Source organism: Dermacentor albipictus, chromosome 2 (genome assembly GCF_038994185.2).
Source record: "Dermacentor albipictus isolate Rhodes 1998 colony chromosome 2, USDA_Dalb.pri_finalv2, whole genome shotgun sequence".
Lineage (NCBI taxonomy): Eukaryota > Metazoa > Arthropoda > Arachnida > Ixodida > Ixodidae > Dermacentor > Dermacentor albipictus.
The window spans coordinates 160,907,667-160,920,709 of NC_091822.1; the positions used below are offsets into that span (position 1 = coordinate 160,907,667).

The 13,043-nt window shown below is 47.8% G+C and overlaps 1 protein-coding gene across 4 annotated transcripts in view; it reads left to right on the top strand.

The window, feature by feature from the left end:
• dom (domino helicase) overlaps positions 1-13,043 on the top strand; it is a 124,610-nt gene that overhangs the window by 57,960 nt on the left and 53,607 nt on the right. For all 4 annotated transcript variants that reach the window (XM_070534220.1, XM_070534221.1, XM_070534223.1 and 1 more), the window contains exons 18-26: positions 503-769; positions 3,027-3,176; positions 3,594-3,679; positions 3,788-4,086; positions 5,988-6,190; positions 6,600-6,966; positions 7,757-7,871; positions 9,034-9,165; positions 12,403-12,570. In XM_070534220.1, the coding sequence (XP_070390321.1) occupies positions 503-769; positions 3,027-3,176; positions 3,594-3,679; positions 3,788-4,086; positions 5,988-6,190; positions 6,600-6,966; positions 7,757-7,871; positions 9,034-9,165; positions 12,403-12,570 (1,787 nt within the window). The remainder of the gene's footprint in view (positions 1-502; positions 770-3,026; positions 3,177-3,593; positions 3,680-3,787; positions 4,087-5,987; positions 6,191-6,599; positions 6,967-7,756; positions 7,872-9,033; positions 9,166-12,402; positions 12,571-13,043) is intronic.

The window sequence follows — 13,043 nt, forward strand, 5'->3', positions numbered from 1 at the left end:
CCGATGGTTGTGATTTCTAGAGGGGCTGGCTTGCTTTCCGTGCAGACGCCGGAAAACTTTTCTTGTGTGTGTGTCAACAGTCTTTAGTTGCCAAAGTTCGTCAACAGCCTCTGAGGGGAGTTGATTGGCGAGACAGCAAGTGACACTCACCAGAAGACACGGCTGTTATTCTGCATTTGATGAATGGGCAAAGCGTGCGACGGTCACGGGTGTGCGAAAACTCAAAAGAGCAAACTAAAAGTTCAATACAATACCAATATTTGACTGGTGAATGTTACGTATTGTTTCAAATTAGGTGCTGCAAAAAACAACAAAAAAGTATTGTTTCCTATTTCCCATGTAAGAAAATGTGAGCAAAACTGCGGGACTTCCAGCAGCGGTGAAACAGGCATGCTTAGTTTCCACAGCCGTCGCTTCATAGCCAAAAGAAGTTGTCCGCGAGTACAGCAAGTGAATTGTGTGTTGTCCAGAATATCCCATCTTTTGTCATCTTTGGCTGCAGTGGCTGCGGCTGGTGGCCAGCCGGTGATGGGTTCGCCCATCACATTACAGATCCAGCCGCCGGCCCACGGGACCGGTCCGGCGCGAGTGGCGGTGCCGTTTGGCATCGGCCGCATCGTGCAGACCACAACGGGCCAGCACTTGCTGCTAACGCCTGCCCAGCAGACGCCGCAGACCATGCCTGACGGCACCACGGCTGTGCAGCAGCAGCACCAGACGGTCATGCTGGCCACATCTGCCGGCCAGACTGTGGTCAGGACCACGACGGGTGAGAGCGCACTCTCACCGTATCCTGACCCGCCATGGCTGTTCAGTGGCTACGGTGTTGGGCTGCTGAGCATGAGGTCGCAGGATTGAATCCCGGTCACGGCGCCCGCATTTCGATGGGGGCGAAATGCGAAAAACACTCGTGTGCTTAGGTTTAGGCACACGTTAAAGAACCCCAGGTGGTCGAAATTTCCGGAGTCCTACGCTACGGCGGGCCTCATAATCAGAAAGTGGTTTTGGCACGTAAAACCCCATAATTGAATTGTCTGCATCCCTACCTGGGAAGGGCGCCCAAGTCGAATTGAAATTTAATGCCAAGAGCATTCTCTGTGTTGCCAGACCAATTTATTTCCGGCTGCGAGGGGGTACCCAAAAGTGAGTGGAATTATTTTTAAAAAGCTACGTATTTGTTTGTCTTTTGGAAAACAACCTTATCACCTTGAAGGTGCTCTTAATTACACTTAATGAAATTCTCCAATGTGCGATTCCATTCTTCAACATAATTTTCAAGCTAGTATGTTTTAGCTTCTCTTTCTTGTTTTTCCGTCACCTCTTCTGCCTCGTGAAATCGCAGCCCTTTAATGTCCTTCTTCATCCAAGGAAACAAAAAAAGTCGCATGGAGCGAGGTCAGGGGCCTGCGCCCCTTAAATACCCCTTACTCACCTGACCTTGCTCCGTGCGACTTTTTTTTTTTTGTCTCCTTGAATCTGACCTTGCTCCGTGCGACATCATTTTTTTGTTTTCTCGAATGAAGAATTACGTGGAAGGACTACGATTTACGACGTAGAAAAGGTGAGGGAAAAAAATGAGAGAGGAAATAATAGGCCGTCAAAACATAGGAGTTTTAAAAATGCTTTGAAGAATGGAGTTGCAGATTGGACAAATGTATTAAGTGTAATAGAGAGTACCTTCAAGGTGATAAGGTTGTTTTGTAAAAAAATAAATAGATAGCTTTTTAAAAATAATTCCTGTTACTTCTGGGTACTCCCTTGTATCTAACATAACCAAAAATACTTGCTGGTCTCATGGGTATGTGCCTCTGGGTATGTGCTGCTCTTCATTGAACCTTTTTTGAACTTTTGAACTTTGAACCATTGAACTTGGGTCACTGCCTATGTGTCATGAGATGCACGCAGCCATTGTGGAGGTGATGTTAGATGGTGTACTGTGTCTGGAGGGAAGCACGGCAGAGTAGCCTGGCTGCTGTACATGCCCTATGCATGATGCTTTATGGCTATTTGCTTACTGGTAAAGCCATTTACATGAGTGCTGCTTAATTTTGGTTGTTAGCTTTGGTGGTGTCTGAATTGGAGCCCCAGCTACGGTTCCCTGTGAGAAACGAGAACCAATCTCAAAGGCTATGCTTTTGCTTGTAGCATATGCCAGAGGGCGATTTGAAGGATCTGGTAACATGTCAAGGCTGCCATATTTTAGGTACCACCTTATACAGTCAAGCCTTGTTTTGTTCAAGTCATATCCAAATTGGCGAATACTTTCATTATATCAGATATTTATTGCAAACATACATGCTGACATAACAAAAAGAAAGAAGAGAGGGGGGGGGGGGGGGGGCTATGCAAAGGAAATGTGAGAGTGATGCCTCTGATAATCCAGCACAAGCTTTCCTGTTGGTCTTGATGGCCTGTTGACGATTTGCTACATTGGTATGTGTCATGGGAGCAGCAGTAAGCTACCGTATTTACGCCGTACGTAGCAGCCGCCGGTGTAGAACTTGTCTCCTGTTTGTGCCAGTCCAGCACATAAGTTTTGGGAACTCCGAACGCCCGTGATGCAGTCCGATTTCCGTCCGTCTTCCCACACGTGATCACATTCTTTTTAATTGCGGCGTAGTGATGAACTCGGCTTGCTTTTGCAGTCGGCACTTCCATGCTGATACAGCAAACGCAGAAAAACAGGAATATGGACGGTGCACTAACCTAAGCCAAAGAAAGCATTGCCTAATCACACATACTACGGCACACGGCGGAAGCTACGGCAGTTACACTCGAAGTGTCTATGAGGTGGCCATTTTTAACTGCCGATGGCGATGTGGTAACGCAGATTTAGGGTCTTGCTCGATTCTAACGTGCATGCAATTTTTGGACCCGCTTTATCGAAAAAGAAGTGCGCGTTAGATTCGAGTAAATACGGTAATCGAACAATGATTAGTATGTTTTGGCTACTAGTCTTTTTCGCGTTCTGATGTTAGCAGCTCTGCGAGTGTTCCGTCCCTCATGCTTTTGTCTTTGTCTCGCAGCGCTGAGCCAGATGGGACGGGTTGTGACCAGTGCTGCAGGCAGTCCTGCTTCAACTCAAGTCTCGACCATGGCTGGTGCAAAGCCAGTTGTGCGTGTCGCACCCATGAATGTGAACAGTCAGGCGACGCACGCAGGAGCGACGAAAACTGGTAGGTTGTGCGAGAGTGCATCTACATACACAACAGTAGTGCAGTGTGTTCCAGTGCAACTTTGCTGGACCACCTGAACCTGTGTGTTTTTCTGTATTATTTTCTTTTAATGATTTTTTATAGTGTGTGTGTGTGTGTTAAATCTGTTCATTTAGATTTATGGAGTGTGTAGTAAAGCACGAAGGAAAGATATAAAGAAATTTGTATTGAAGTTTTGTGACAATAAAGTTAACTTCTGAGGGCAATAATTATTTATGGCATGTTAGAAAATACTCACGAAGAAATTAAAAGGTCACAAATACGGTCTTAAATCCTCTATATTCCTGTGAACTTCAGTGTTACTTAAAAAACAATCTCGTGATGCATATCCTGTCCTACTTGATTGCTTTTAAAGAATGTGTCATTCCTTCTTTGCAGTAAATGCGAAGACGACTGTCGTTGCTTCTGTGAAGTCATCTGGTGCTACAAGTGAGTCTTCCAGCCAAAGAAGCCCATTTTACCTGGTGAGTTTACTGGCAGCGAATACTGGGGCGTGCGTCGTAATTGGCCCGGCTGCCCCGTCAACCCAACCGAAACAATGAACTCTCGCTCCCTTTTTTCTTGGCTCGCAGGACACCCTCGAAAGCCGGCGGCGCCAGCAGCGACGTGAGAAGCTTCGCCTCTTGGGGCACACGAATGCGTTGCGCTGTGCGGCCTGCCCCACGTACGGTCGAGACCTGGTGGAGGCGGTGACGGTTGTGCACGACACGCGACCCGTGGTGCGCAGCCCCTGGGGCGGAACGGGATACGTGGCCTGCCTCAATGCACCGTCCCAGGGAGAGACGCAGCTGTGGCGGTACACACGGACACTGCGGTCGTTGGTGCGCACACCTCCACAGCTGCTCGACGAGCTCAGGGACATGATTGACAGGTGCGCAGTGTGACTCAATTGAGTGGTGCTCTTTTGTGTTGGCAATACTAGCCTATATTTATTGATGCTGCATTCTGCACCAAACGTGGCTTGTGTGGTCATCTTGAGGTTTGCACGCTGGTTGTGAGACGTGCGTTTGGTGGCATGGCCGGAGAAGCCTTTCTGTGCCAGCAGCCCGAGCGCTGCTCTCGGTGTTTTCGCGCTGATGTTAATGCCATTGTGCTTGCCAGTGCGGTGCGTAGAACAACGGCAAGTGGCACTGGTAAGGGTGTTCTTTTGTGACTAATATTTTAGAGAGCCGCTCAATGTACAGTTTCTCTAATGCTTTCAGTGACAGTCACAACAGCGACAGCTGGCTGTTCAGTGTGAACTCTTTGTTGCGTTTGTTTTTATGAACTCCAGGAGTGTTCAAGAGTGGCAGCTTCGAGTTGCCGGGCATCGCTGTGCAATCTGCTTGCCTCCTGGTTATCTCATATACAGCAGAACCTCGTTCATACGTTTGGGGGGGGAAAAAAATGCACGGAAAAGCATACTAACTGGGAAAACATGCGATCCGAAGTAACCAAAAAAATTTGACAGGCACAACTATAGTTGACGTCTACGCAACGCGAAGCATCTCGCGGATTGTTGTGGCACGAGACACTGACGGGCGTCGAGCTGGTGGTGCTCCGGTGGCCTGAGATGCGTTTCGTTGTTTTCCTATTGCATGGTGTTTTTAAGAGAGCAACGGGAAATCGAAACGAAAGTGAGCTGGTGGGCTATGCCAGATGCCGCCAAAGTGAAACTGGGGGTCCATATTGCGCTGCCTGCAGCAGGCAACGGTAGGCATGTTTGGATTATTACTTACTAAACATGCACAACAGGCTACCAATGGCACTATGCGCCATGCGCTGTAACAGGTAGGTGACGATTCTTATTGGAATAGGTTTGGTGGCGATAGCTGTGAATGCGGTGTGCATTGACCCGGGCGGAGATCTGCTGGAACTGAAATAAGAAACAGCGTACCATTGTTTTCACGTGAGACGGACAACTGTATACTGTTCTCAGTCGCATGCACCTCGTCCGTTTTCTTGTTCTTACGAGATCTAACGGCCGGAAAACGTATACTATCACAGTCTGCAGCTGGGAACGGTGGCGCGTTTTGGTTATTGCCTATTAACAGCGTGTGTTGCGCTTTCGACGGCACCATGTCCTGTGTAACAGGTAGGCGATGATGCTTACCACAATAGGTGGGATTGGTGGTCGTAGCCGTGAATGCCACGTGCGATGACTGGTACCAAAATCAGAAACTGAGTGTGTACTGGCATTTTCATGTGAGATGGGCAGGCGAGTATTGTGGTGAAGCTGCTTCGGCAGCTATATGCTGTTCTTGAATGCGCGGTCGGCATGCCTTTCCTTGTTTACATGGGATCTAGCGACCGGAAAACATATTGTATGATCCTGCTCTGGTGACGTACTGACTGTTGGTGTCGGAAAATTGTGTTTTCCTGGAACGTATGAACCGGTAAAAATTGAGCGTAACTCTTTTGGTTAAATTTTTGTGTTGTCGATTGCGAACGTTGTGCTGGGAAAATGTACGTAATGTGAATGTATCAACGAGGTTCTACTGTACACCATTTTGGATTGGCTACCCAAGAAAGGTGTTGGTCCCCAGTTCAATCGCTGAACCACAAATTTTTCTTCAAATGCGAAACAAAAAACTCGTGTGGATTTCCTTGTAGCTTCGTGCTACTTTCCAGAAATTACACTTCTTGCTTTTGTAAAATTACTTGAGAAAGCTCAGGCACTGTGATCATTCAGCTGCTCACCATGTTTATATGAATATGTTAGCATTTAGAAATGCTGCTTGCCAAGCAACTTATAGACTCATCGCTTCCGTCCTGCTGTGCTTTGGCATGCAGGTTTGTTTTCTCAGTGCCCAAGGTGACCGCTTCACGGATCGAGATGCGCGTGTCGCATCCGTCACCATCCTCCATCAATGCCGAAAGGGTCCTCGAGGAGCGACTCAGGGACGAGTTGGGTCCCAGGTGCGCCTTCCTGCACCCCGTCATCTGCAGCCTGCAAACGCAGTTTCCGGAGCTGCGGCTAATACAGTACGACTGTGGTAAGAATGACCTTTTTAAATTTTAATGTAGTCGGTACACTGCTAGCATAAATTCAAATGCAGGTAGGTTCTGATTATTGGAAGCAGATGTTATGCCTATTTGAAAGCGACATGACATCAGCGTACGGCCACTCATTAAACAACTGCAGCAGCACAGCATGGCGTCAGAGCCTGAATCGCACTAATGGTACACCAGTGACGGCGGAAATAAAATGTGCCGTGCTTTATTTTAACATTTTTTTCCTGTTTGGATCTGTTGACATGGCCGGCTTCGGGTAGTAGGGCCACATAAATGTATATTCTCTTGAACTGAACGCCAGTTATGCTATAGCACTTACAGTTACTTCAATTTCAAAACAGCACAGATCTGATTACATTGCTTAAATGGCACCGTCTGTGTGTATTGCAGGCAAACTCCAGGTTCTGGACAAGCTGCTCTGGCAACTGCGGGGCGGCCAGCACCGAGTGCTGATCTTCACCCAGATGACACGCATGCTGGACGTCCTCGAGCAATTTCTGAACTACCATGGCCACACGTACCTGCGGCTGGACGGCAGCACGCGTGTGGACCAACGACAGGCTCTGATGGAGCGCTTCAACGCCGACCGACGTATCTTCTGCTTCATCCTGTCCACCCGGTCGGGAGGTATCGGCGTCAACCTGACGGGAGCTGACACGGTGGTCTTCTACGACTCGGACTGGAACCCCACCATGGACGCCCAGGCCCAGGACCGGTGCCACCGCATTGGTCAGACGAGAGACGTCCACATCTACAGGCAAGTTGGTGCTGTGTCTGGGGCATTTACTTATTAAATACCTCAAAGGGCCTCCGGGCAGGGGCAGTACATGTGGGCGTAGGCAAGACATGGCCGGCAGTGGAAGTTATGTAGGACGACTTGAGTAATGAGTTTCTTCAAAAGCATCCTTGAGTGATGGGAACAGAATTTCAATCCTTGGCTGTGCATTGAAGAAATGGCTGGTGGTATGATAACCGGCAAGAGGCAGGTTCACAGCATTTGAACAGCTGTTGCATGAGCGAAGGTGTGCTCGTGTGATAACCTGTGAATCTGCACATGACTGAAACACATGACATGAAAAAGGCAGAGCGAGGAACGTTACAGCCGGAAGCAAGGGTAGGAAGATGTATTTGTTCCCCTAATGTTGAGATGTCACTATTGCATGAATAGTCGTGAAGAATGAATTGAGTAGCTCAATTCTGAGCTGTTTTGAGTGTTCTAATTTGACTGGTTTGGTGTGGGCACCAGCGTGGGCACCAGTGATTACCCTGGAACTTTCAACTAGTGTATAAAAGCCGATGCGCTTAACCCGCAGATTGGATTTCAACAATCGCCAGCTGTGTTTGTTGCTATCGTTGTACTTTGAGCGTAGCCTGTTTTTGTCGAAGCAGTATAAGATTGTTTGGTTGTTCCACTTTAAAAGCTCCTGCGTTGCTGTGGTATATTGAAAACCTTCAGTGTATTCATTACTTGTACCCAATACAGCTAGCTTTCTTTTTGGTAGCCTATCAGTTGCATTGTTGAGTGTCTTTTTTTTCTTTTTGTTCAGATTGATAAGTGAGAGAACAGTTGAAGAAAACATCCTGAAGAAGGCAAACCAGAAGAGGATGCTGGGTGACTTGGCAATTGAAGGAGGCAACTTCACCACAGCCTTCTTCAAGCAGGTATGTAGATTTTTAGCTTCTGCCCGTACTTCAATTTACGCTCAACAAAGCCTAGCAGTACGTGAAGGATTTGCAAATGAATATACAACAAGGTGTGGAAGTTATTATAAATAAATAGGGTTATGTAATAGGGATTTTTGAGACCGAATTGTGCCAAAAGTTAATTGAATTGCTTATCGAATACTTTTCTAATTGTTGTCAAATAATGAACAGCCATTTTCACTTTCAGTATTCACGTCCTAGTTTATTAACAACATTAAGCAAATTTCCGTCATTATACTGCATGCTTGTTTATTTGAAAGCTTAAATGGGAGCATTAGTAAAAAAATGAGTAGCTTATTCGACGACTTACCGTATTGTTGCATGTATAACCCGCCACCGCATATAATCTGCACCCCCTATTACAACAGCCTGGAAAAAAAAATATATTTATTATCACGTATAATCTGCTGAAGTAACTGCATACAACACTGCTCAAATCTTTGGAAAAACACTCTTAATTCGTGGATGCCTGACTCGTCTACGTCGTATTTTTGGCCGGCGGCTATGTTCCCCTGTTCTTCAGCGATGCTAAGCTTGATTCACACACTGTATGTTATTGTGGACGAATCAGTCACATGATATCGGATGTGAATCGGATCGCTTGGCAGAATAGAGATCACTTGTTGTTAGAATAGAGAAAGTACTGTCAAATTAATCATAGATGTGTTGTGGTGTCTCTTCTGCATTTTGTTTAATTCGACCCGCCGGATAATTTAATCGATTTTGTTTGCCCTGTCAGGGTTGAAAACTTGAAATCGAGTGTACTAAGTAAACCAGTTGGTCAGAAGCCCTGCAGACAAACTAATCAATAAGCATGATTGGAAGACCGCGAGGCAGTTTGTTATGATGTTTGTGTTGTTGAAAATGCGAGGTTGCATGGACTGTGTGCTTTACATGCGTAGAACATGTACGAGGATGGGGTGTTTTTGTTGTGGTGTGGCCTTCCACTTATGTGCATGTTTGTGAATTTGAAGACTTGTGCTATAAATTGTCTACACCATAGTGGACAGTGACCGGAAATGTTTGGGGAGCGTGTGAGTGTTGTTGACGCATGAAAGCGTTGTTGGCGTCATGCATCACTAGGAGGGGGATTCGCAACCTACTTGCCTGTACTTTTCAGAACACGCTGAAGGACCTGTTTGGAACTGACTTTGGCCTGGCAGTTGCTGAGAAAAGCGAAGAGTCGCAGAGGGAAGACAGACCGATCGAGCCAGAGAGGCCTGAAAAGTTCTCTTCTGTGGAGTTCGAGAAGGTAAAAGTCTGCTGCTGAAATCTTGCTGAAATTGGTTTGTCTGCAAAGAAGGCGAAGCATCTATTGTGATAGCAAATTGGTGGACAGCTGTGTGATGTAAGGATAGTAGTTTTATCAGCCATATGAACTTGTAAACATAGGTGCAATAACTAAATTAACAAACATGGTGTTGCGTGCACAAGCAAACACGAAACATCTGACGCGATGACCCCGAAAACTCGCTGTCAAAACGCTGGCGATAGGATTTGCGGCAGCAGCAGCAAGCGAGGTGCCATTTGTGCCGTCTTATCGCTTCAACGAAAAGTGAGTACTGAGAATAGCACGCACAACGCTACAAGCCGCCGACACACCTAGGCTCTGCCCCCAACACAGATTGCTCTCAAGACACGGCCAGGTGACCACACACAGCCATCACATGCACAGTTTATGTTGTACAATTCCTTATGTCTTTGTCATAGTTTGACTGGATAGCGTTGTGCGGCTTTCTCTGGTTTCAAGCAAAAACTGTTTAAAAGAACTTTTTTGTAGAACTCGTGCACCTTAAACTTTAGGCTTCAGCTTTACATTCTGCTTGAAGCCCCCCTTTTTCATTATTTCTTGTATGCCTAAATTAGAAGATGGCAATTAGCATGGTTGCAAAGCTTCATGCTGTTTTAAAAGTATGTACTCTGAAAAAAGTTTCCACCCTTTGAAGCTTATCTTGTCCCCAAATAACAATCGTAATCCATCATGCTGGCATTTCCTTCTCGAAAACCGTACATGGTACAGTAAACCCTCGTTAACTCGAAGTTGTAAAATCCGGGAAAAATTTCGAGATAAGCAGAGTTTCGAGTTAAGCAAAGTGCCGAAAATTTCAGTGACCGGGTCACTGAAAGAGCCAGTAACAACCAGCACTGCTAACAAACGCCCCACAGCACGAGGGGAGCTTTTGCAAAAAACGCAGAATTCCCAGGAAAAAACTGAATTTTATTGTTTTGAAAAGAACTGGGTGATGCTTGCCTGCTTGGCGTTGGCATTCGGCGCGAGAAAAGCGTCCTCGAGCTGCTGAACGCACCGCATGAGCCGTTGTTCGCCGCCGCTGCATTCAACTTTGTTGCGGAGCAAACGTAGCAGGTTTCTCGTTTCTGTAGTTGTCGGCACTTCTCGAGGTGGTTCTTGGTCAGCGTGATCACCGTCGTCGTTCACTGCCATTTCAACAATGTCGGCGTCAGACAACATTCCGGTAACGGGCACGTCCGACTCGTAGAGCGCGTATTCTTCAAAAGTGAGTTCGCCGTCTTCGGCATCGCTGGCGCAGCCGGCAGCTTTGCGGACTTCGTCGCAAAGTTCATCGCAATCACTAAACTCGTCAGTGTCTGGCTCGAGCGATTTCTCGCCGCGCGAAAATCCTGCGTGCGCGAAACAATTGGCAATCGTCAATGGACGCACTTGTCGCCAGGCTTCGGCGATCAGGTGGACTGCACCCAGCAAATCTATTTCGTACTTCTTACCACTGTCGTAAGAACACAAAATGCGGCGCAGCAGACTCTTCCTGTAGTACTTGCGAGCAACCTCAATGACTCCTTGGTCCATCGGCTGGAGCACGGACGTCATATTAGCAGGCAGGAACTCCAGCGTGACAGCCTCCAAGTTGTTGATTTTTCCGTGGCCGGGGCAGTTGTCCACGACGAACAACACTTTCCGGCCGTCCCTTGCCATTTTGCGGTCAAGAGCACGTACGTACTCTTCAAAGAGCGCTGCAGTCATCCAGGCCGTTTTATTGGCGCGGTAAGTCGCATCTCTCGGGAGCCGTGCATTTCGGAAGCACCTTGGATTGAGCGACTTACCGATAACAAGCAGCGGCAGTTTTTCATCGCCGGTGGAGTCGGCTCCGAAAAGTATCGTCACTCGGTCTTTGCGCTGCTTAGCGCCTGAGCACGCTTCTCCCTTCGGCGTGTATGTGCGGCTAGGCAGCATCTTATAGAACAGTGCTGCTTCGTCGAGGTTGAAAATGTCCTTGTCCGCGTAAGCCTTTTGCAGCTCAGCGAGGCGGTGGTTGCGCCAGGTGTCTGCAGCCCCTTCATCAACAGTGCCGCTTTCGCCGTGGATAGGCTTCGAGGCCATGTTATTTCTTTTTTTAAATCGTTCAAACCAGCCATTGCTGCAACTGAAGTCTGTGTGGCCCATCTGCAACGCCAGCGCGTCTGCCTTCTCCATCATCATTTGGGTTGTCACGGGAAGGTTGGCTGCCCTGACATTCCGGAGCCACAGCATGAGCGCTGCTTCGACGTCCGGGAATTTCGAGGCCCGAATCCGCTTCCGCTCACTGGAAAAACTTTGCTCGAAGCCATCGAAGACCTTCTGTCGATTTTTTACAACTGTCGAAAGCGTCGACAAGGGGATGCCGAATTCTTTGGCGATGCTTGTTTTGGATCTTCCCCCTTTCTCCACTTCCTTGATCAACGCGACTTTTTTCTCCAGCGTCAGAGACTTGCACTGCTTGGGGCGGGACATCGTCGTCGTCCGTTGACCACACACCACGCACACAACAAAAAAAAATCGCAGTCAACGCGTCGTGCGCACAGCGCGACAAAACAAAAGAACAGCAGAATCGCACACGCACAATAACGTTCGCACGTGCGAAATGCGGTGGCACGACTACCCGATAAAACCCATGAGCCCCCGCGCGCAAGCGGCGCACACCACGTGACTGCTTCCAAGGTTACTTGACGTGGTTGACCGAAAACGGCTGCATCCGCGGGAATTTTGTATTCGCCCTTAGATCGTGACCGCGTTCGGCACTTTAGTAGGAACCAAGCGCTCGCTCGGACCCTGTATCACCTTTAGGTAACGGCCTTTGCCTTCAGCCGTCCCGGTCAAAATTTCGAGATATCCGTATTACGCCCGAAAAATGCTTCGAGATAAACGGGTGCGAATACATAACACCTATGGGTGGGGAAGGCGCGGCGTGGAAAACTTTCGACTTAACCGATATTTCGAGATAAGCGAGTTCGTGTTAACGAGGGTTAACTGTACTTTCCTCTCAAGATTGCTATGTTGCACTGATAACGTGCATGCAGTTTGTGACCTGGTAGTAACCACGTACTCAGCGTTAGAGAGAGAAAAGGCACACAGGATAGATGACGACTATTGTCTGAGGACAAGATGCACCCCAAAGTGTGGAAACCTTAGTTCCTAGAGTGTGGTTGAGTTTGGGTGGTGGCTTTGTCTTGATGTCTTGCTGAATGCTGTTTGCAGGCGCTTGGCATGGCAGAGGAAGAGCTGGACGTCCAGGCCGCACACACGGCTCGTGCTGAAGCGGCTGCTGAATTGGCCGAGTTCGACGAGTCCATCCCGTTGGACACCGACAGCCGGGACGAGGACAAGTCCCAAGCAGAGGAGGAGCTGGACAAGCTCATGGATCAGGCAAGTGTAGTGCAAACCCTTCCGCAACGTTTAAAGCAAAGCTGTCGAGGGAAGGCTCGCAACTTTTGTCGTGCGGCGAAGGGCGGTGTACAACAGCGTGGTCAACACAAAATGTGTATAAAACGCAACGTGTGTCAGAGCCTCAAATTTGCTTTGAAAGGTGATGATAATTGGTCATAAAAAATTTACCTTGAGTATACCTCATTCAAAAAAACAACTTATAGGTACATTCTTTTTTGAACAATTAACTCATAATTTTTTTTACACCACATTATACCAGCTCCACATTGGAGCCGTATGAAACCTCATAAAGCTCGTTTAGAAATCTCGGCTAGAGGTTTCTACGGCTGCTACGGTGAAACCTGGTGCCACAGTGCTGCAGCACTGTTTGCGTGGGAGCCGTCACTAAGAATAACCAGCCACGGCTGCTCTCAAAGACCGCAGCTGCGTTCAAGCTAGGTTGTGAGCCAGCA